The sequence below is a fragment of the Trachypithecus francoisi genome, unplaced genomic scaffold, assembly GCF_009764315.1.
Source record: "Trachypithecus francoisi isolate TF-2019V2 unplaced genomic scaffold, Tfra_2.0 Lachesis_group19, whole genome shotgun sequence".
NCBI classification, from domain to species: Eukaryota; Metazoa; Chordata; class Mammalia; order Primates; family Cercopithecidae; genus Trachypithecus; species Trachypithecus francoisi.
The window spans coordinates 13,828,645-13,853,859 of record NW_022681464.1 but is presented as its reverse complement, the minus strand read 5'-3'; the positions used below and the strand labels follow the sequence as shown (position 1 = coordinate 13,853,859).

At 37.2% G+C, this 25,215-nt stretch overlaps 1 protein-coding gene across 3 annotated transcripts in view; it reads left to right on the top strand.

The window, feature by feature from the left end:
* The first annotated feature begins 14,689 nt into the window (after positions 1 to 14,689).
* Positions 14,690 to 25,215, top strand: part of PIK3C3 (phosphatidylinositol 3-kinase catalytic subunit type 3) — a 131,908-nt gene continuing 121,382 nt past the window's right edge. For 2 of the 3 annotated variants that reach the window (XR_004429181.1, XM_033177880.1), the window contains exons 1-3: positions 14,690 to 14,855; positions 17,054 to 17,242; positions 21,392 to 21,535. Coding sequence is in view for 2 of the 3 variants with exons in the window: in XM_033177880.1 (XP_033033771.1) it covers positions 14,788 to 14,855; positions 17,054 to 17,242; positions 21,392 to 21,535 (401 nt within the window). In the remaining variant the exon portion in view is untranslated. The remainder of the gene's footprint in view (positions 14,856 to 17,053; positions 17,243 to 21,391; positions 21,536 to 25,215) is intronic. The other variant, XM_033177881.1, reaches the window with a different exon arrangement.

The window sequence follows — 25,215 nt, the reverse complement described above, 5'->3', positions numbered from 1 at the left end:
TGTATGTAAATGTATATGTGTGTGTATACACATTGAGAGAGAAACAGGGGCATTGTTGATGAGTGTCCTTAGGGAGGAATCCACCTCTTTATTTCTCTGGTTTTAAATCTGTAATGCAGGTTGTTGTGAGAATTAAATAAGATAAAGAACAAAATTGTTTTGAATACATTCTGTACCCTGTTAGTCATTACATAGATCATCACGGCAGGAGGTAACAATTCCTTTGAGGCTAAATTTAGCATTTCAGGAAGCTGAATTCTCAGAGTAGAGCTTTCAGGTACTGTCCGCCTACTTCCAAATCATGCTCATGACTAAGCCAATCACACCAAACCTCACATTCATGTTTGCCCCGATGGGATTCAGGACACATTATGCCAAAATATGGCACCTTGATATTTGAGAAAACAGCAGGAGCAGGAAGTTCTCCCTCATCTTCCCTGCTTTTCTCCCTTAAAGCAGGTCATAAAAATCTAGGAAGTGGCTGGGTGTGGTGGCTCATGCCTGTAACCCCAGCACTTTGGGAGGTCAAGACAGGCAGATTGCTTGAGCCCAGGAGTTTGAGACCAACCTAGGCAACATGGCAAAACTCTGTCTCTACAGACTTTTTTTCTTTTTTCTTAATTAGCTGGGCATGGTGGTGCATGCCTGTAGTTGCAACTACTCAGGAGGCTGAGGTAAGAGGATCACCTGAGCTTGAGAGGCAGAGATTGCAGTGAGCCATGAGCACACCACTGCACTCCAGCCTGGGTGGTGACAGAGCAAGGCCTTGACTCAGGAAAAAAAAAATATATATATATATATATATATGTATAGAAAGGATCTTCCGGCTTCCTATTGAAGGTCATAAGACCCTCACATGAAAGGTACCCTCCTTATGCCTATAAGAAAGGAGCATCCTTATCTCTGAAGACAAAGGTCACAGAAAAGAATCTGAACCATTTATTTGGGTCTTTCTTTCTTTATGAAGGTTCCCATTTTATGTAGAACTTACATTAAATAAAGTTGTATGCTTGTCTCTTGTTAATATGTCTTGTTATAGAGACCTCAGATACAAAGCTAAGATGGACAGAGAAAAAGATATTTTTCCTCCCCTATACCTTTTACCACCAGAAATCCAGGTCATCCATAATTACCTAAATTGTCATTTCCATTTGTCCATACAGCCACTAATCTGATTCAATTTCCTCCCTGACTCACTCCCATTCCTTTCACTGAGCCTTCTGCATTCTGAGATCAGCATGGTAATCTCAGCCTCATTTCTGAATAATTCCTTACCTGTGTGTGCCTTATAAATATCCATGCCCTGATGATCACATTCTCCCTTCCAAATGGAAGCTGTTTCTTTTTTCCTCTTATATACTACCTACTTCAGGATCATGCGCTAGATTAGACATACATGTGACTCCCACTCCTGCTTCTAACTATTTCTCCTTCATCCCCCCTTCAAATGAGGGCCAGTTTATCCACTGGGCATGGAAGACACAGAGCCCAGGCCCATGATACTTTCAGGAGAGCAGCAAAGTGTTTTTTTTTTCTTTTAAAATCAGAAGAAAGAAAATATATGATCTAACTTGAATTATATTTATGTTTTACTAATGTGGTTATAAAACACACTTTTTAGTATTTTTTTCTATAAAAGAAGGGGTTAATATGCTTAGAACCCAGGAGTCATAATGTGTCCCTGCTTCAAACCCTTAGCTCTTTCTTTCTTGTAGAAGTAAACCAGAAAAGAAAGAAAGAAAGAAAGAAAGAAAGAAGAAAGAAAGAAAGAAAGAAAGAAAGGAGGGAGGGAGGGAGGGGGAGGGAGGGAGGGAGGGAGGGAGGGAGGGAAGGATGGAGGGAAGGAAGGAGGAAGGAAGGAAGGAAGGAAGGAAGGAAGGAAATCAGCTCTTTCCAAGCTCCTGACATCGGAGTCCAATACCTCTACTCCCTACTCACCCACCTAAGAACCAGGATCTGCCCTTATTTATTAAGGAATGGACTCCAGGCCACTGTTTTTCTCTCCATCCAGATATGATATCTGGAGTCAGCCAAATTGTATACTGAAGCATGAATGCAAGAGACCACTAGATCAGAGTAGTTTCTCCTCCACTGGATTGGAGAAGGTGTATGTATGTGGATTTGGGTGGGTGCAGGAGTGGGGAGTGTGAAAAGGGTCATTGCTAGGGCTGCAACATTGAATTTCCTGTTCATTCTGGATTAACTCAGATATTGGGGAGTAATTGAATCTCTGAGCAGAATGCCTTGGCAGGCCTGAGGAAAGGGTTAGGGAAAGCAGAGAGAGGCATAGCAACTGAGGCTAGGCACAATCATTTGAGTTTTTCAGCATTTATTCTCTCCCTCTCTGTAGCCTTGGTCAATCTCATTTATCTAGTAGGGCTGGATGAAGGAAGAGGACAGGATGCAGGTCAGTGTGCTCATGGCTCAATATTGCTAAGAATCTCCTTGCATTCCACCTTTGGCCTAGCAGACCACATGACTTCTGCCTGAGTGTGCCATTCCCTGAAAGAAGCTTGCGAGTTTTCAAAGTATTTCAGCACATCCTGTAGGGAAAGCAAATGCTCATCAAAATGGATGTAGAAAAAAATCCTGAATCCTTATTTCCCCTGAAGCTTCCTACATTCTTGAAGTGCAAAGTAGAGAGAAGAGCTCAATGTGTGTGCAGAGGGTTCTTGATGCTGTAAAAGCCAGCTCGAGAGAGTGGCAGGCAGCACTCATTAGACAGGCATAGGAGAAAGCCTTTTCTTCATAAGGCAGGAGACAAGTTAGCAGCTGATGGGGCAGACATGTTTGTTTAGCTGGCGCTTGGTCCTGGGTCTGCTCTCGGTGAAGGATGATTGCCTGGGATCAGAGAATGACCCTGCCCCAGGCATCTATCTCCCCTTCCAATCCTCTCTCTCTTTCTCTCTCTCTGTGAAAATAACGATTTACATCAGGAAGCAGCCCAGCTTCATAATGATGTAGACTGCCTCTGTGCAGATATAATCTCTGATTGATGGGGTGTAGGAAAGGAAGGAGAAAGACAAAAAAAGTTTATGGATTCACTCTGAGATTCAAATCACATCAATGACCCTGCCAGCTTTCTTAAGCATAAAATTGGGCATCACAGAGATCAACATTACATACGTTGATATTTCTCTTTTTCCACCTTTACTCTGAATCTCTGTCTAATACCCTAACAACCTACTGGACTTACAAAATCAAGCTTCATCACCACCTGTCCATGCCCAACCTTCTTACATAAGGTAAAACAGAAGTGGAGATTCTTGCTTTTTTTTTTTTTTCTCCCTAAATCATCACTCTCCTGGGATACTAAAAAATATAACTTATTGGCCGACACTTGAAGAAATTTTTACCCAAGTTGCTTCTATGGGATGACCCAAGGTTATTTATTTAACTATTTGTCTCGGTATTTAAAAGGTTAGCATATTAATAAAACAGAAATTTGCAAATATTATCACCCACCTGAAGCAATTAATCAAAAGATAAACAATTTAGCATCAAACATTTGCTTTTAGTATCAATATCTGTCAGGCACTGTTCTGGAAACTTCAGTAAATATATAAAAACATAAATCATATTTCATGCTGATCAATGTGGGCTGAAAGAGCAAATACATGTGTGAAAGGAAAAAAAAAGGCAGCATACTAGATAAAAAAGTACCAATGGTTTTGTAGCTCTGGTCATCTCTCCCATATAACATGCAAGTCCCAGGTTCAAATGATACAAAACCCGGTGAGGGCCTTTTCCTTTTGATCTAAGATCATTTGTGAGGCTGAAAAAAATAACCAACAAATCAAAGAAAGATTCTAGGTCATGACAGGATTATTCAAATCAGTATTACAAAAACTAGCATTTTAGAATGGCATCTTCTATAGAAAAGGGAAATCTGTCCAGGTGCAATGACCCACACCTGCAACCCCAGTTCTTTGGGAGGCCAAGGTGGGAGGATCGCTTGAGCAAAGGAGTTTGAGAACAGCCTGAGCAACATATGCAGACCCCTGTTTCTACAAAAAAAATTAAAGGGTTAGCTGGGCATAGTGGCACTTTCCTGTAGCCTGTGTTCCTAGCTACTTGGGAGCCTGAGGTGGGAGGATCGCTTGAGTCTGGGAGGTTGAGATTAAATGAGCCATGACTGTGCCACTCACTGCACCCCAGCCTAGGTGACAGAGGGAGACCCTATCTCAAAAAAAGGAAAGGAAAGGAAGGAAGAAGGAAAGAAAGAAAAAAGGAAAGATAAAAGAAAGGCAGAAAAAAAGAAAGAAAGAAGGAAAGAAACAAAGAAAGAAAGAAAGAGAGAGAGAGAAAGAAAAAGAGAGAGAAAGAAAGAAAAGGGGGAATCCACAGCTTCTATGCATTGCACTGAAAAATACTTCCAATACAGTGATACTAAAGTTGGCTGGGGTTGTAAATACTAAAGTACAATCAACATGTATTCTTACCACACTAAATAACTATGCATCAAGAACCATTAAAGACAAAAATAGCATGCTGTATAACTTTACCTTCAAAATATTTCTCTTTGTTCATATAGTTTTAAATTATTTTAGTTTAACTTATAAATAGTTAAATCCACTAAGACAATTTTTTATTTTTATCAGAGGGTTATAATGCAGACAGAAGTCAATCCCTTTGCAGAGGGCCCAAATGATAATATGTTTAATCAATAGATGTAAAAACTCCAGAATGAAACTACAACTAGCCAAAAGGAAAAGGGAAAGCAAATAGACTACGCTGAAACTGAAACAAAGGTTGAAGAGGAAATAATTTCACTGTATCCACAAATTGTCAACTGCATCCTAGACTTCTCTTCAGATCTGTTAAAGAAACTTGGAATATGGGACCCAAACAACCAAGAAAATTGATCTTTTCTAAAAACTTTATTTATTTATTTTTTAGCTACATTTTGTTGTCAACTGGATTTTTTTTTTTTTTTTTTTGAGGCGGAGTCTCGCTCTGTCGCCGGGACTGGAGTGCAGTGGCCGGATCTCAGCTCACTGCAAGCTCCGCCTCCCGGGTTCACACCATTCTCCTGCCTCAGCCTCCCGAGTAGCTGGGACTACAGGCGCCTGCCACCTCGCCCGGCTAGATTTTGTATTTTTAGTAGAGACGGGGTTTCACCGTGTTAGCCAGGATGGTCTTGAGCTCCTGACCTCGTGATCCGCCCATCTCGGCCTCCCAAAGTGCTGGGATTACAGGCTTGAGCCACCGCGCCCGGCCTCAACTGGATTTTTTTTAAGTGCACCTGGAACTGTTACTTATTTGTTTATTTATTTATTCATTCATTCTTGAGATGGGGTCTCACTATATTGCCCGGACTGCTCTTGAACTCCTGTTCTCCAAGGATTCCCTTGCCTTATAACTGAGATTACACGCACACACCACTTTGCGGGGCCAGAAAACTGATTTTATTTAGGCTACTGCAATAGGGAGAACACCCAGCATCTGAAGACCAGAGTTTCTTGGCAGAACGGTTTCACCTTGGACTCACATAGGGAGGATTAAACAGGTTATAGATGGGGTGATTTTACAGTTGGAATTATTTTATAATCAGGAAGAGTCTCAATCAGCATAGAGAGAAAATATTTATCTCTGTGTCTCACTGATTTGGGGAAGACAAACAGTTTAATCATTTATGAGACAAACAATGGGAATGTGAAGGGTCTGTGTCTGGTCTTGTGACAGTTAAAAAGAGGTTCATTAGCAAGTTTTATGTAAGCCATGGGGGAAGGGTTGTTAATGGCGGCCATTTTCCCAGATCACAAAGAGTGGAAGTCTTCTTAACCATCCCTGTTTTCCAGGAACACATGGCTCAGATACAGTTCAGAATCATCATTCTTAGTTTGGTTGTTAACTATAACTAAACTGTCATGCCTCTTGAGAGTTCACCTGCTATGCAACCTGACTTATTTATGCAGTTGTTCATTATATTGATATACCACTCATTGAAGACTTCATGTTGCTACAAAAGATAATTCTCACAAAAAGATAAAATGATGACTTTCATACATATATAAACATGCATATGTGTTAACAATTTTATTCTACTCATTAATCAATAAGGGAACTGGAACCAGGCAGATGTCATAAAAGTCCAAAAGAAAATTCAAAGACTATTCTTGATATTTTTAGATCAGGAATATTAAAATGATATACAAATTAAGGCAAAACTGGTTTTTCCAAAGGTAATGGAAACATCAATTGGAATTGTCTATAGGAATTATTTTATGTTGTTATTAGTTGTCTACAATTTTACAAAGTGACAAAATAGCTCAAAGACTATGAAAGACTAGAATCATACAAGCTAAAAGAGTCACTAGGCAATGTATAGTTCCCTGCTAAAGCACATTTTTATTTACGTTACCTTTAGGGCTGTAACCTAACACAGGTCTGGTTACTGGCTGCTTGCAGAGTCCAATTAACAAGTGTGAGGTCTGGTAGAAAGAAGGTGACTTTAATTCCAGAGCTAGCCAAGGAGAAGTAGTATAGGCTCCTGCTTTGAGGGCACCACTTCAACTTCTGGGGCAGAAAGCAGAGGCTTTTAAAGGGGGGCTTGCTGTGAATGGCATGCAGGGGAGGGGTGAGGAGGTGCAGGGTCTATGTGACTTGCTTAGGATGCCTTATCTATGGAGTGATCTGTCTTGCCCTATCATAGGCAGAGCTAGGTTATAAACTGAGACAATCTCCTGGTGAGAGAGAGTTCCAGGGGCACCTGGTTTGTCTCAAGGCTTGGTCTTTGGAACTTCAAAGTAAACACGTACACAAGCTTGTCATGGAGGGAGTGCCAGGTGGAGAGAACGTAAAGGTAATAATTGCATTCCTAAAGAGCTAAGTGCGAGGTGGGAAAAAAGGAATAAAGTAAAAAAAAAAAAAATTCTGAAAAAGCCAAAGAAAAATAAATAAATAAATAAATAAACAAACAAACCATTTTTTTTTCTCTTTTAAAATGGGTTACTCAGTTACAGGGGGAAATCCAAAATTTTTAGAGTTATTTCCTAACCCCTCACTCCTCTTAACTTTCCACCCTCTTTTGTGGTTTCCTCTCTCTTTGAATTATGTCCCCTTTCAAATTTTTCTAGTGAAGTCCTAATCACAGTTACCTCATAATGTGACCTTATTTAGAAATAGGATCACTGCAGATGTAATTAGTTAGGATAAGGTCATACTGAAGTTGGGTGGATGCCTAATCCAATATGGTTGGTTTCCTTATAAAGAGGGAAAATTTGGACCCAAGGACACACAAAGAGAACACCATGTGCAGATGAAGGCAGAGATCGGGATGATGCATTTATAAACCTGGGAACACATAAGATTGCCAGCAAACCACCAGAAGCTAAGGGAGGGACATGAAACAGATTCCTCTTCATAGTCTCCAGAAGGAATTGACCATGATAATACCTTGGTCTTAGACTTCTAGCCTCCAGAGTAATGTGGCAATACATGTCTGTTGCTTATGGCACTCAGTTTATGGTACTTTGTTGTGGCAGTCCTAGCTAACTAATACATTCTCTTTCCACTGTGTTGTATTTCTTTTGAGTCATCCTCTGTTGGTGTATCCAGGCTATTCATTCTGCCTTGAATGCTTTTCTTTCTTCCTCCTCATTTATGTTTCTCTCCAGTCATCTAGTTAACTTCTACTAATCTTAAGATCACTGCTTCATCCTTTCTTTATTTGAAAAACCTTCCTTGTTGCACCTGCCCCCAACAAAAGTAAAGTACCACTCTGATGTGCTCCCATGGAATATTATATCACCTTCCACACTTATCATAACTAATTATAGATGGCTCTGGTTATTTGAGGTAGTTATGTTCTGAAAAGTAGTTGTGAATACTGAATTAGTGAATACTGAACCATTGCTCCAAGGAGAAATACACAATCAAATTCCTGCAAGACTCTGGTCACAACATTTTCATTAAACAATGAATATGTGACCTTATTTCATGTGTGTTTCTGTTTACATGCACCTTACTTAATATATATTTTGGATTTATTAACATCAAGCTCATGGCCAACAGTAATATAACTCATGCCTGAATGTGGGTTATCAAACACAAGTATTTACTTTGTAAGGCACATCACAGCCTTCTTACCCTTAGGTACACCAGACAGCATTTAAGTAGTACATTTGAAGGTTATTTTAAACAGTGAAATCACCAACACAAAGTACAAAAATGCAAAGAAAAAAGTGGCACTAAATTGACTGCTGAAAGTACACCTAAAGTGAAAGGATGCTTAGAGTATGAGGGCTGAAATAAGAAGGTAGAGCACCACCCTGTTTGACCTCAGCTAAGAATATGCATGTTGGACTACTCAAACTTTTTGCTGCTCTGCACATATTTGTGAATGACCCTGAAAGCACTGTGAGTATTAGTTTTGGGATTACAGATAAACTTTAGCGAGCAGGCAAATTCACAAATACAGAAACCATGAATAATGAGGATAGAGTATACTTATTTAGTTTTCTGTCTTCCCTATGAGGCTGTAATTCAGAAATAACAGAGGCTGTTTTTACATGTGTCTATTAAATATTTTCTTTCCAGTTCTATGCCTGGCCCTTGGCAGATTTGAACAAATAAATGTTTGTTGAAAGAGTTAATGAATGCAGGTACAATAATACATGTGCATGTTACTATGCTGTGGAAAACACAAAGACAAATTAATTTTGTCTCCAGGCTACTTATACAAGACAACAAATGTACATACATATCCATGCCAATAAATGTAGGATTTTTAAAGATATCTAGTAGTTTTGAAAATTTGTGACTGAAGATCCAGCAGAGCTGAATGGAATGAGACTGATTCTTGACGTAAGTGGCACTAAGAGGAAAAGAAGTGTTTTTTTTTTAGGGAGACTATAGAACATAAGCAACAGATATGTGGTGAAATATGAGTTGCACAGCTAACTGCAGTGGGTTAGAACACAAGCAGAGAGCCCAGGCTGAGAAGCTGCAGAAAACAATACCCCAAAAGGGGGCTAAAGAAAGAATGTGGAAGATGAAGAGGTCCCAGCAAGGAGACTTAATTTCTATTCCACCCGTGTGATTAGCCACTGAAGGGCTTTGAACAGGGGAGTGGTCAAACTCACTGGTCTATGTAGTAGAATGTAGGCATTATGGAAAGAATGAAATGAACTCTTATCTGAGATTATTAGAAATCCTATCAGAAAACTGCTTCTTTTATGTTTTTTTCTTTGCCACATCGAGTTGTTGAAAAGAACTCTGCTTCTTTTAAAGAAGTCTTAAGACCCGCCATATCTTAGAGGTAGCCTTCAAGAAACTCAAAGAGATTTGGAAAAGGAATGGAGAAAGAAAACGCGGAGAACAGCCAAAGCAGGTCACAGTTTCCTAAGATGCCCTAACCATTAATTTAACTTGGTGCCTGTTAGCATCACAGAGGTTCATCTCCTCTATGAAGTCTTCTGGAAAACTGTAGTCAAGTTTCAACTCTATTGTTATCAGCATGACCCCCGACAATTTACTTTAATCTCTACAGGATTCAATTTCTGTGTCTCTAAATGAAAAGGAATGGGAAATAGAGATGAGCACTACTCAAGGCAGTTTTCGTCTCACTCATTAGAAACAAACTCTCAGGTCTCCTGAATAAGCCCACACCTACTGAATCAGAACCTTCATTTCAGTCAGATTCCCTAGTGAATCATAAGCACACTGGTCTAGAGAGCTCTTCGTTTCTCTCTAAGAATAAATATAGTCGATTCTCAGTATTCACAGATTCCATAATTGTGAATTCAACTGCTCACTAAAATCTATTTGTAACCCCAAAATCAATACTTGCGGCCATTTGTGGACATGTGCACAGAGGCAGAGCAAAAAATTTAAGTCTAATGTGCATGTTCCCAGCTGAGATCAAACAAGGTGAGATTCTGCCTTCTTGTTTCAGCTCTCATACTATAAATAAGTATATTTCGGGAGGTTTATTCAATGCCATATATTTGCATTTCCTTTTTTCTTTGTTTTTTTTATTTTTTTGAGATGGAGTCTCACTCTGCCACCCAGGCTGGAGTGCAGTTGTGTAATCTCAGCTCACTGCAAGCTCTGCCTCCAGGGTTCACGCCATTCTCCTGCCTTAACCTCCCGAGTAGCTGGGACTACAGGCACCCGCCACCACGTCCGGCTAATTTTTTGTATTTTTAGTAGAGACGGGGTTTCACGTTATTAGCCAGGATGGTCTCGATCTCCTGACCTCATGATCCGCCCGCCTTGGCCTCCCAAAGTGTTGTGATTACAGGTGTGAGCCACTGTGCCCAGCCATATATATTGCATTGCTATACTTTTCGTGGGTGATTTCGTTTAAAACATCCTCTAAATGCAGTGATAGAAGTGTTCTTTGGTGTTCCTAAGTGCAAGAAAGCTGTGATGTGCCTTATGGAGAAAAACTGTGTTACACAGGCTTCATTCACGCATGAGTTATGGTGCTGTTGGGCATGAGTTCAATGTTAATAAATCACCAGTATATATTAAATAAAATGCCTTTAGATGAAGACAAAGAAAATAAGTTTATGTATTTATTATTTAATGAAAATATTATTAGCAGAGACTGGCAGGAACATAATCCTATATCCCCCTAGCGGCAGTTCAGTATTTGCTAATTTAGTGTTTACTGTGACTTTATAGAAGATACCTACCACACGGAATAAGAATCAACTATACCACCATAGGTGAATATAGAGACACAATCTGAATATAGCATAAGAGAGAGGATATTATTCAGATTAAACTAAGTCTAGAGAGCTTGAACAACGCCACATGAGCCAGAACATGAAAAGCCTTTTAACATCGTATTAGGAATTATATGCTTTCAGCTGTATGTAACAGAAAGATTTTTTAAAAATGAAAGTGGCTTAATTTGTAAACATAATTATTGCTTACACAGTAAGAAACTCAGATTATTAGTCCATTTCCACACTGCTATAAAGAAATGCCCAAGACTGGGGAGCTTTGTTGTTATATAACAGAGGTATTACAAAGGAAAACATATGCAAATACAATTTTATTATTTTTCAGAATAACTTATGCTGTGATTCTTTCCCTTTTGCAGCTATATGAATTACCTTTTTGAATGGACCCCCCGCCTAGGCCTTGGGGGTTCTTGCATTAGGATCATTCGTGGATATTCATTAAGCCCGTCTTTTTTCACATTGTCAGCTGAGAAATGGCCAAGACTTTTGAATTATGAGTTAGGATTTTTCAAGTGCCTTAGCACTGTTGTCTGTTCTATCACGTGATTGAGTTCTAAAACATAGTTATTAGAAAACTTACAAAGGCGTTTTTTAATTAGAAAAAAAGGAATTATGAGATATATTTAATCTCACAGTATCATACTAATTTATTCTTGATGGGAGCTCAGTAATAGACGATTGCTTTGTAAAGCTGTAAGTGCATTAAAAAAAATTACAAGCAAAGAGAATAAATTGGGTCATAGAAACTGGCAAAAATAAACCTGATTATCATTATGTCAGTCCTGGGCAACTGAAGAAATGGAGATTGGGCATGGTGGCTCATGTCTGTAATACTAAAACTTTGGGAGGTTGAGGAGGGAGGATTCCTTGGGCCCAGGAATTCGAGATCTGCCTGGGCAACATAGTTAGACCCTATCTCTACAAAAAAATTTAAAAAGTGGCCAGGCACGGTGGTGCACGCCTGTAATCCCAGCTGTTCAGGAGGCTAAGGTGGGAGGATTGCTTGAGCCCAGGAGGTTGAGGTTGCAGTAAGCTGTCATTGCACCACTGCACTCCAGCCTGGGCAACAGAGCAAAACTTTGATTCAAGAAAAAGAAAGGAAGGAAGGAAGGAAGGAAGGGAGGAAGGAAGGAAGGAAGGAAGGAAGGAAGGAAGGAAGGAAGGAAGGAAGGGAGGGAAAGAAAGAGAGAAAGAAGGACAAAATTTAACAAAAGGAGCACAATCAACACATTTCTAAGCCATCATTAAAACTGGTTACTAGAATAATTAAAATAGAAATTGAAACAAGATGGCAAAAGAAGCACAAAGCCAAAACTGCAACTCCAAAGGAAAATTAAATATGGGATCATATAATAATCATTGGAATAGCCTACCACACCAGGAAAACACCTATTTCTATAAGTTATTTTTCTGCAGACAGGCCTCAGTGGACTCTTGCAATGCAAATTGTATCCCATAATTATAAGTTATATTTGCAAATATGTTATATTTATGATTTGTGAAAATCACATGGGAAGGAAAATAATCATTCCTGTCCTTTCAAAATGAGATGCCTAAGGCTTCCTTTTCTCTTATACAGATGGCCTTGTTAATTGAATTCTGATACTCACATCTACCAACCAACACTTCTCTGACTTATGGTACAAAAGGCATTGACAGTTTTGGTTTTTATAATACCTCTTTCCATGCTTCCATGACTTACCAAAATCTTGTTCCTTATTGGCACATTAGTTTTCCCTGATGTATTAACATATTTAATACAATTACAGTCAAGTTTTCTGAGATCCTTCCATAATACATTTTTAATGTTATTTTTTTCTCTTGATAATCTTTAAAAAGTTAAATCTGTCTTGGGTTCTGTGAATGAATATCTTGTAACTAAGTACTGACATTTGATTTTCATGCTTTTATCTGTGTTGTGTTTGCAACTGTTTTGGAAACAATCAGTATTACTTTAATTGTTATGAGATAATGAGAAAAGGACAAAGTCAGGCTTAAAAAGATGTGTTGTAGCCCAGATAAAGCCAGAATACATCATGGTGTTTATGCAAAAGAAGAGTCCATAGTTATTTGAATAGAAAAAAGGGGCTAGAAAAATGAATTGCCATGTGGAATACAGCAGTATAGATGTGCTGAATTTCAAAGAATCAGTCCTATAAGAGTAGTCAACACTATATTCCATAATCATTTTGCAAGCAATAGAGTTTCTGTAAAAAGCCCACTATCCATTATGTTAAGATTGCTAATTTGAAGTTTTTATATTTGTAAACTTGTTTGGTTGCATATGTATATAATATTATCTTAGGTTTATACATTAAATACCATTATATAGTGAAAGTAATTTATTCACCACTGGGATCAGACAATTTAGTCCTTTACACATAGTCAATATTTTATTCAAGATTGAGGTTTCACATCAAATCTCACACTCATTGCTGGAGTTATGCCTTAAACAGAGCACTTGTGACAACAGTGTTACTGTTGAATGGCTCTGATAATTAGAAAGTTCAATTTGTATTGTTTGTTGAAATTACATTTCCTGTAAGTTCCAACCATTGGTGGCAGTTATTCTTAGGAACAAATCAAAGGTGCTCTCTTTTTGTTTAAACTTTAAGTTACAGGAGGATGACTATCATGTTTTTCTTTATTCTACTCAAATCCTTTTCTTGCTTCCATAAATATTTTTGATAATTTGTTTTGTGTAAAACATTGTGCATTAGGTATTTTTTCCCGTTTCCAGGTTAAACAGCTCCACACCTTTCACCCTTTCTTTGAAATATTTTTTTTTCTAATCCCTCAACATTCTAATTACGCTAATTTGCACATACTCTAGTGATGTCCATCTTAAAATGCAGCACTTAGAAATAAAGACATAGACAGCAATTTGGGAGGTCGAGGCAGGCAGATCACCGGAGATCAGGAGTTTGAGACTAGACTGGCCAACAAGGTGAAAACTCGTCTCTACTAAAAATACAAAAATTAGCCGGACTGGCTGGCGGGTGCCTGTAATTCCAGCTACTCGGAAGGCTGATGCAGGAGAATCACTTGAATCCGGGAGGTGGAGGTTGCAGTGAGCCGAAATTGAGCCAGCCTGGGCGACAATAGCAAAACTCCATCTCAAAAAGAAAAAAAAAAAAAAAAAAAAAGAAAGAAAGAAAAAAGAAATAAAGGCATAGAAAATGGAGCCTTTCATTCAATATCATCAGTAATAACCAATAAGTAGGAAGTATTAAACTCAGCAATGTATTAGACAGTGAGGGGGGCAAGACACAGAAGTAAATGGCACACTAGTCTTATCTTCCAAGAGTTTTCAATATAATTGGAAGTGAATATTACAATTTTAATTATAATAATTATAAACATAAACATTTTAAGAGCTCACAGGGTTTAGAGATCTGTGTTCTAGAGTTATTACAGGAAGCCTCTAGGTTCTAACTTGGGTTAAGGCTTGAAACTACATTGAATTTGAATATTACCAGTTTAAACATGCACGCAAGTATTACGTCCAAAGTAGCATAAATATTGACAACACCAAACATGAAACCCAGATTTATTTGTTCTATATTTAGTCCTTTCCCTATTGTTTAGAGCAGAAAGAGAAAATCCTTGCTTAAGATAGCAAATTAGTGCTATAATTTTGGGGAAGGCCACTGGAATTTTAACTTGGCAAAATTCCAATTTTTGTGCTTGTAACCTGTTTAGACGGCAGCCAGTGAAAGCTTTTGTAATTCTTTTTGAATTAAATTTTCTTTTGTATTGTTTTAGGTACAGCTCAAGCGCAAATGATAGCGTCTCTTTTTCTTTAAAAAAAAAGTGCTGGCAAGGCAGGAAAACTGGAATGTAATTAGAGAAGCCGTTTCCCGTATACACTTACCCTTAATCAAGATGGTGGGCTCCTTGTGCACATGCGCAGAAGAGTTGTTTCGGCAGGGAGTTCCGCCGCGTCGGAACTCGTTCCAGGCTGGGATTGGAGGCGTGCTGGCGAGGGCGGAACCGGAAGTTCCTGTGTTGTGGGGCTCAGCTGGTTGATTTCTGTTGTCTTTCCTGTAGTTAAGTTTCAGCTATAGGTCGTACCTTCGCCGACGGTGCGATGGGGGAAGCAGAAAAGTTTCACTACATCTACAGTTGTGACCTGGATATCAACGTTCAGCTTAAGATGTAAGAGAACCCTCGGGACAGGGAGTGGGATTGCTGGGGCGTAGGGGCGTGGGGGTAGGGGCTTGTTGGGAGCGAGAGGGAGAAAGTATGTGACTCGTCTCAAGGCCCAGACTGGGGGCGGCTGGTAGGGCTGTAGCCAGGGAGGCGCGAGAGAGTGGATCGTGGAGAGGGGCTCTGTTGGAAAAGGATTTAATACGTGGTTTCTGTGAGAAGCATAGCAGTAGGAATAGCCCTTAAGTTCCACTGTATTTTACAGTCTTTAAAGTTTTTGCTGTTCAGCCTTTTGAGAGTTTATTACTATTTTATTGTAAATTAAGAAATCGAGTCTCTTCGTAAGTAAGAGGACGATCTTTATTTTGGAACGGGGCTTGTAGGGTGGAATGAAGGCTTCAGAAATTATGGAGAGGTAGGCACAATCAGATGCAATAGTCTAGAATAAAATGAGCACATGGTGTATTAGCAGCACGGGAGGTGATAGAGGCCTAGGGTGAATCTTTGGGTAGTATGGCAGTGTTTAGTCAGGGAAGTTGGGAATAAGTCAAAGATGAGGGTGCCACTTGCAAGAGTACCAAGAAGATAGGAGGAAAGAGTCGTTGCAGGAAAACTTTGGGGCACCACAGCTGAAGTAAAGGTCAGGAGCGTGATATCTTGAGATGAGGATAATGGAACTGGTATGATGACGAGGGATGGACAAGACAGAGTTGGAAATTATGTCTCTTTTAAGGTGGTCATATAGAAGTGTTGTCAAAGCTATCACAAATTATTGACCACAGCATCATGCATAATTAATAAACATTTCTTGTGTATGTTCAGTTAATATTCAACAAATATGTGTTGGTCAAAGGCCTGCAGTAAGTGATAAATAAATTTTCTCAGTTGTCAGGTGTACCTTTGAATGATCGTTTCATTTTATTTTCAGAAGTCCCTTATTCGCTGACAAATCCTTTACTTTTTAGTTTGTGGTGGTGGTGGTAAAAGTAGTATGTCAACAACCACGTTGTACCTTTGTATGATACTTTATACACCTATTTAAGGTATTTTCCATAGCATACACCACTAGTAGTTTATACAGGATCAGTATTGATAAAGGGCTTTCCTTCAGCTTGATGTTCAGTATTTCTTGGATATACGAATGCATTTTTTGAAATGTTTGAACATTAAAAATAAAGAAAAACCAAAAAGCCGGTCCTTTTTTTTTTTTTTTTTTGAGACAGGGTCTCGCTCTGTCGCCTTTCCCTTTGAGATGACGTTCTGCATCTTTTGCTCCAACTCTCATGCATTGTTCTGGATCATTTCAGACATCTATCTGGGGTACTAAGTCCCTTCCCTACGCCAGCCTAAGTACTCTTGAGACTCTGATTTATCTTCCTGTAATGGGAAGAATATTGGCTTTGGCTTCCCTGCCCTAGTGTTTATTCTCAGCTCTGTTACTTTGTGACTTTGGATACTGAGTTTAGTTTATAAGTCTCTGTTTCCTCATTTATAAAATGAGAATATGGTGAAAATTATGTGAGAAAGAAAATATAAAATTCCTGGCACAGTATCTGATGTAATCTTGATGTCTAAAAAATGTTCCTCCCTCTGATAGTATCCTGTGCATATCTTTTATGACTTACACCACTATTTTTTAAAGAAATGATCAGACATATGCATAGGAAAAAGAAAAATAATGGAAAGAGTAGAATAAAAACATGCGGTTAAAAGTAAATTTTTCTCCCCGGAAGCAATGACTTAATATTTTATTGCAATACTGTATTGTTTATCTTTTCTTTCTTCTGGACTTCTGTGCCCACGATAGTAAATGTTTCCTGAAAGAACAGATGAATATGTGGTCAACTTGAAATGAAGAAAATGAAACCAAGGTCTAGAAAGCTGGTGACTTCTGGAGGGTAGATCAAGGGTTGGTGGCAGGGTTTAAAATTCAGAAGTATAAAATAGAGAAATGTGTTGATGAAGATAGGATTGTTGTTAGGTATGTTAGGATTTTAAGAAACCCTTACCATATATAAAAATGACATTAATTGCATATACAGGAAAATGTTGTTTAAGTAGCATACCTTAACACAAAGGTAAACTCTTTTTATACTTATGCATATATATACATGCTTAAAGCATATATGTACATGCTTAGTTCTTATGCATATATGTACATGCTTAAAAAATTCAAGTCTAAAACATTGTTGCTCTTGTGCTTTCAGAGGAAGCTTGGAAGGGAAGAGAGAACAAAAGAGTTATAAAGCTGTCCTAGAAGACCCAATGTTGAAGTTTTCAGGACTATACCAGGAGACATGCTCGGATCTTTATGTTACTTGTCAGGTTTTTGCAGAAGGGAAGCCTTTGGCCTTGCCAGTGAGAACATCCTACAAAGCATTTAGTACAAGATGGAAGTAAGTTTTTTTCTGGCTTATGGTATGTTCCAGACTGTTCTTACCTTTCTTTATGGATGCTGCCAGTATAATTTAGTTGAATTATAGAAGAATTTCTTAATACCTATAGGCATTGATCAAATCATCTGAAGTAGAAACATACTCAGATAAAGTACTATGCATATCAGTATTATAACTGCAATTGAAATGGAAATAGATTTATGTTTGTATTTAGCATATTGACATTTTGATAAGCACTTGATTGATTTACATGACCAAACACATCTGTGGCATTTTACCATCTTGTGCTCTTGAACGCATAAATACTTCTGGATAGTCTGAAATATTGTCCAACCTGATGTTTGGAGCTCAGATCTTTAGAGATAGCTCTGTTGCCATCTGTTCAGTTAAAATTTTTATTATTATTTTACATATGAAACTAATTTATTTAGATTCATGGTTTATTCAGCATGGTACATAAGCAAAACATTGTCAAGATGCAGGGTAAATATGATGAACACGAAGTTCCTGTTTTTTCAGAAGAGTATTGTGGATCTTTAATATGACTTCTTGACACTTCTTATTTGATGGACTATATAGTGCAGTTCTGATGTTTGATGAGTGAGTGTTATTCAGCACTCTGGTAGGCTCAGTGCAGGATACACAGGCTGTATGCTTTTAAGGAAAGCATATTCCTTGGGAGACAGGATGTGACCACATGGACAGCCAGACTGTGCCATAGAGGGTTCAACCCTGTGTGTCCCAGGTGTCACCAAGTGTGGCTGGAAAGGGTTTTCAGAGAGCAGAAGCCTGAACTCTGGTGATCTGGCTATGTCAAAACCAAATATTTTAATGGTGTAATTTCTTCAGTAGTCTTTTGTGGAGAGAGATCTGTCTGTCTGTCTATCTAGTCTATCTGTATTTCTATATATATCTGATATATCTGTGTGTATATGTGTATATATATATATAGAGAGAGAGATATGTGTGTATGTAGATATACACACACACGTAAAAAATATGTCTCTATATACTTAATACTTCTTATTCTGGAAAATTTTAAACCTATGAACATAGAATAATACAGTGAACGCCTGCGTTTCTGTTATATACCTACTGTTAACTCATGGCCAATCTTATATTCTCACCATTTTGAAACAAATCTCAAACGTTATAACAACTTAACTATAAGTATTTCTGTATATCTGTTTTTAAAGCATAACTATAGTACCACCATCATCACATCTAAAACAATGGAGCAGAATTCTTTAATTGTATCAGAGATTCTTAAACTGGAATCAGGAAGTCTTCAAACCCCTGAAGGTGTATGCAGAATTTTGTGTCTTTTGTATTTTTTCAAGGACAGAGCTCAAAGCTTTAATTAGATTTTTGAGGTCACCTGTTACTCACAAAAGAGTTGAAACAAATTCAGGTCTAGAAAGCCAAAAACATTTTGGTGAGGAAAAATGTATGGTGGGTTTTGTTGCATGACTTGACAAAAAAGGATATTACAGCAAAAGCAAATTCTCAATTAAAAGATTAAAGGTTTTCTCCTCCTCCTCCCATTTGCCAACTCTTCTCTGCATTAGTTTTTATATTGTATATTTGCAAGAATGTGAAAACTCCCATGTTTGATCTCTAAAAGTTTAAATTTTTAAAATTTGTAATTTTTAAATTGTGAAAGTACTTAATAAGGAAAGTACTCTATATTTAAAACTACTTTGAAATTAAAATGTCTAAGCTATGTAGACAATAGATTTAGAAAACACCTTATTTTGGGTAAAATACCATGAGAATAGACTTCTTAAAAAAGTACTGTCTGGGTGGATCACCTGAGGTCAGGTGTTCAGGACCAGCCTGGCCAACATGGTATAACCCCCTCTCTACTAAAAATACAAAAATTAGCTGGGCATGGTGGTAGTGACCTGTAATCCCAGCTACTTGGGAGGCTGAGGCAGGAGAATTGCTGGAACCCAGGAGGCAGAGGTTGCAGTGAGGCGAGATTGAGCAACTGTACTCCAGCCTGGGCAACGGAGCGAGGCTCTGTCTCAAAAATAAAAAATAAAATAAAGTAAAAAAAAAATAGTCTTTAGGAGACTAAGAGAAAACATTTGCACATTTTATACATCCTGCTCTTTAGTGTTCAAAAGTTGAATTTATTGGTAGTTCATCAAAACAAAAATTGCCATCCTAAAATGAATGGAGATAAAAACTTTAAATAGTCCTTATTCTTTGTAAGTATTTGCTTAAAAGAGATACTGTATAAACCTTGGAAAGAATAAATTAGATCATAAAGGGATCTCTTGCTGTCCAAATTTTTGCATTCCTTAGTTTAGATTGTGTTTTAGGGCCAGTATGAGATTCCAAATTATTTAAATCTGTTTGATTTCTGACTTTCTGATAGTGAGTTGTGAGAGTTGTAATAATCAGGAACTCATTCAAAATTTATTCAAGTCTATCATATCATGTCCTGTTTTGTCCTACACTAAGAGATCCCATGAGGGACACTTGTACTTTCTTTAATTACACTTAAGGTAAATTCTCATCTTTAGGTGTATGTACTGCAAATTTCTAAGTTTTTTCTTATATGAATATTATTCTTCAGGGAAGTAGTTTACATGTTTAAGAACACTTATATTTCACATTGTCTCATAAAGGTTTTGAAAATGGCTTTAGAAAGACATATTAATACAATCTAATTCAAAAATTACAAAGTTAGGATTCAGAAGTATTTTAATCAGATTCGAGTGCTAGCACATTGGTATGTGGTGATGTGGGTACTTGGTGGGGATTGGACCATCCAGATTTAGACTTTGCAATCTTGTGATGTTTTGATTGTTGCCAGGTGAATGTAATCTTAAGGTTAATGAGGGTTAGCAGATGGGATAGGGATGATGCATGAAGAGGAAGAAAACAAAGTGGTGTCCAAAATATATACCTTTTTGGTGTCTGACTAGATTTTTCTATAACTTCTAGAATATCTGGAGCAGTTCTCAAAGTTTTTAGCTGAAGGATTTTTTTTTTTTTTTTTGACATGGAGTCTCACTCTGTCGCCAGGCTGGAGTGCAGTGGCATGATCTTGGCTCACTTCAATCTCTGCCCTTTGGGTTCAAGCGATTCTCCTGCCTCAGCCTCCCAAGTAGCTGGGACTACAGGCGTGCCAACACGCCCAGCTAATTTTTTTTTTGTATTTTTAGTAGAGACGGGGTTTCACCATGTTGGCCAAGCTGGTCTCGAACTCCTGACTTCAAGTGATCTGCCCGCCTCGGCCTTCCAAAATAGCGTCATTTTTTTTTTTTTTTTTCAAAAGAACTCTTCTGCAGAAGCCTAGTATATAAAACAGATTTAAGTGCAGTTGCTTTGATTGAAAGAAGTGTTGTTGCCTGGTGTTGGATAGCAGAAGGTTTGAGACAAATGATTAGTTGGTCATTGGTATTGTCTCGTTGTCATTAAAGGACAGAATACAGAAAAAGAAATTTCACAATATTTTCCAAAAAGAAATTGCTTATTGTTGTCTTTAACTTTAGCTGGTGTGTGGTTTATTCATTGGCAAAAGGTGGCACTGCTTAGTGTTTTTCTTTTTAGCCTGCCCTACCGTGTGGCTAGTAATTAAATAATTTCATATAGTTGTTTTGAGCCTATCTGTAGTAGATACTTTCTTAAGCGTGTGATTTTTTTTACAAAAAGTGTTTCGTAGAAGAAAAGGATTTAATAACTCTTTTTCTTGAAATTGATAGCCATCCCTAATTTATATGGTGTATATAAATGATTTGTTGTTTAAGTTTTTGGAAATTTTGTTAAATGTTTTATCAATACAGATGTATTTAACATAGACTAGGATATGTCCCTTAGATAATAACTTTGAATGAACAGAATAATTTTGAGGAAACAGAAATAGAATTCTATGTGTCTGCTAGGGAATAGTTTGTATAATGTTGGCACAGTATTCTTTTGGAATTTAAAAGCCAGCTTGTCTTGAATAGGGTTGAATTTATCGAATACAGTGTGAAGTTTAAATGTATAAGAAAATTTACGTAAATATATAGAGGGTTATATATACACATACATACACACACACGTTTATTCATCTAGGTACATATACACACACATATATATATATACACACACGCATATATATATTTCTGATTTATGTTAACTTTATTTCCATAGCTGGAACGAATGGCTGAAACTACCGGTAAAATACCCTGACCTGCCCAGGAATGCCCAAGTGGCCCTTACCATATGGGATGTGTATGGACCTGGAAAAGCAGTGCCTGTAGGAGGAACAACGGTTTCGCTCTTTGGAAAATACGGGTAAGCATTCTCTTGGTCTCATCTGTAGGAGTGTAGCTGCTTTCTGACCCTTTTCTTTTTCAGAATGAGGGAAGGCTTTAATAGTTTATGCCCAGGCTCCAGTGTAAACCAGTTAGGTACATACGATTTGATCATTCCTTATACTGAATTTAGCCTGTATTTCCTATAGGATATACAGATAGATAAAGAAATACAATTTATATTGCTCTACTGTTGGTGATAGGTAATGTGATTTCTGCTAGAAAATAGAAGTCATTGGGAAATAGAACCTCGCTTTTAGGGAAAAGTGACTTTGACGTATACTATAACTGCTTTGTTGTAGGGTTTATCTGCTTTTTTATAATATTGACAGAAAGGATGAAAAACAGGATTAAAAAGCATTCATTTGCTAATGATGGTAATGATTGTGATAGAAAAGATAATTCAGTTTTTGAAACATGTACAAATACTAAATGTTTATTGTAAAAAAAAAAAGAAAAAAAACCCCACAGTTCCAAAGGATATTTTCGCTATATCCTTTTTCTTCAGGGACAGAAGACTCAGTCTATCTTTAGAGAATTTGTGACATTCTGTTCTAATTCTGCATTTACTAATTGGAATTTTTCACTAAAGAACTTGGTCCTTCATCAAGTATTTAGTTAGTTCATATAGGAAAGACAGATAAATGTTTAATTTTCTTTTCCCTTTACCAATTTCAAGACTAATGAGTTTGTGCCCTAGTAACTTGTAAAGGTGGTGATTGATGGCTTTTGTGCATTCTGTTTTTTATATGTTTCAGTCCATTGCTGTCTTTACTCTTTATAATGCTCAAAAAATCCCATTTTTGGTCAGTAGGAGCTCCTTCAAGTAGATCCCATGTCCTTTGGACAGTACACTAGTAGTGATTGGTAGCTTCTTTGCTTTGTGGTAGACAAGTTTTTCCAGGATCATTTGGTAATTTTCTGCTCCAGACCTGGAATCTCTGAAAGCAGCTCTGGTTCCTTTCCGTGTGAAATGGTATAGATCTTAATCTGTCTGGATATTACAAATGTCTTAATTTTTGTCTACTTTAAAGTTAAAAAATGTTATTTAATTTTTACATCATTAAGGATGAGGAGGATCGTATTTTGGAGTGTTTATTGACTATTTGTGTTTATGTTTCCATGAATTGCTTTTCGATATACTTTGTCCTTTATAGAAATTGAGATATAATTCACATACCATAAAATTCTTTGCTTTTTTTTTTTTTTTTTTTTTTGAGTTGTTGTTTTCTTATTGATATATAAGGAGTCTTTGTAGATGAATGAAATTAGCCCGTTGTGGGTTATGTTACAAATACTGCTTTTCTGGTTTGGCTTGTTCTTTTGACTTAGTATGTATTTGTTTGCTCTTCATGGATTTTAAATTGTTATCTTGAAGCTATCAATTTTTAGTTTTTGGGTTGTGAATTTAATGTTTTAGAAAGTTCCCATTTAAGATTCCTTAAAATGCTTTCTTCTGTTATGCTTTTATTCCTTTACATTAAAATCTTTGATTTATCTAAAATTACTATTGTGAAAGGAGTGATATAGTGAGAATAGCTTTTTAGAGAAAACCAAAACAAATGGTTTGAATATTTGTCCCTACACTGCTTATTAAATAAGCCATCTTATGCAGCTATTTTAAAATAGCATCGTTATATACTCAATTCATCTTGTGTTGAAGTCCAAGAGAGGCATTTTAGTGTATAGTGCTATAGTGGTTAGAAAAGCAAGTTGTAGATTATCTGGCTTCAAATCTTGGCTTCTTTGCTTAGTATCTGTGTATCCTTGGGCAAATTACTTAATCTTATGCCTCAATGTCTTCATATGTTAAATGAAAGAACAATAGTATCTCCCTCATTGAGTAGTTTATGATTGTTACATTACTAAATACATGTAATGGTCCTGATAAATATTATATCATATATTTATGTATTGAATAAATATTAAAATGACCTCAATAAATATTAGGTATCATTTCTGGGCTATTCTGTCAGTTAGGATAGTGTTATAAAATGTTTAAATATTAGATAGGGATAATTCTTATTAGTCTTTCTTTTAAAATATTTCCAGGTGTGTTTTGGCAGATAAATTTTAATATTATTTTCTCAATTAAACTCACTGTTATTTTGTTAGAAAATCTTACTGAATTATATATGTTAATTAAAGAGAGAATTGATGCCTTTATCATATAAAACTTTTCTATCCAGGAATAGAGTGTGTCGGAAAGGCTTCTGAGCTCATCAGTGAAATCTAGATGTAATCCCATTTGGAATAGCTTGGTTGCTTACTAATACCTAGGTATTTTAGTTTAATGTGGCTGTTAAAGAGATATTTGTTATTAAAATCCGCACAGGAAAAATAATTTCGATATAGTCTGAAACATTGTAACTTTCAGTTTTAAAATGTACTTCTTGATAAAATAGCATGTTACAGCAGAATGGACATATTACTAAATCAGTATTGTTTCTTTTACAGAGTATTTACCCCTTATTTTTTGTTACTAGAGAGGGACTTGTTTGCAACAGAGAAGAAAAAGAAAAATGTACAGCTCTTTTTAGTGGCTAAATGTTTTTGAGAAATAACCAGACGTTCCTCTTAGTTTTTCCTCCCAGATTCATCACAAGTGGTTTACCTTCTGGAATATCAATAGGAAATTCTCTCATAAAAACACCTCTGTTAGTACTCGTGCATTTTAGAGGACTTTAGGATCTAGTTTCAGGGGATTTTCTGAGGAGGATGTAGTTGTGGGACAATTGAAATGTCCACAGATGCAGTGAAATGACCTGCTTACATCTAAACAAACTCTCAGATTGATTTTTGGTACTGTTTTGTTTGGCTTCTTGCACTTTAAAGTACTACATTAAATCAGTAGTAATCAACCTGTGTTTAAGAATCATCCGGGAAGCCTATGAGAAAAGCATCTTCCTGGTTTCTCACTAACTCAGTGTGTCTGTGGCAGGGCCCAAGAATCAGCATTTTAAACAGTCTTCCTGAGTGATTCTGTGAAAGGGAGCCTATGGACCACATTTTGAGAAGCACTGAACTGACCTTTGTGATAGTAGTTTATTAATATGACTTATACATACATTCATGTGTTGCTCTTCTTTACTCCTTCCCTTGGAGCCCACTTTATTTGTAATTCTGTGTATATCCCAGTGAAAGGAAAATTCCTTTACCTCCCATCCAAACCAAGCTGCCAGCGTGCTTGAAAGATAAATCAGTAGCACTTGTTCTACTTTTAAAAAGTCATTAAACCCCAAGGATTTCTATAAAGGGAGCAGTAGCAATAAGTGAGTGGTTAAATTTGTTTTCTGCCATTAACTAAAATAAGACTTTGAATCTTGGAAAGTCATCTGTTTTCTCTTAACTCTAACTGGAAAATAGGTCATCCTACTCCTTCATGTCCCGAACACATCAGATGCCCAATATGAATGAAACCTGTTAGAGAGAAGCACTGATTGCGTGAAATTATCTCACTTAGAGCTTGATTTCTCCAACTTGAGTCATTTACTTATCACTTTTAGAATTCCATTCATATCTCTTTACTAAGTATATTATCCTTTTTTTTTTTTTTTTTTTTGAGATGGATTCTCACTCTGTTGCCCTGCTGTGGTACGATCTCAGCTCACTGCAATCTCCACCTCCTGGGTTCAAGCGATTCTCATTCCTCAGCCTCCT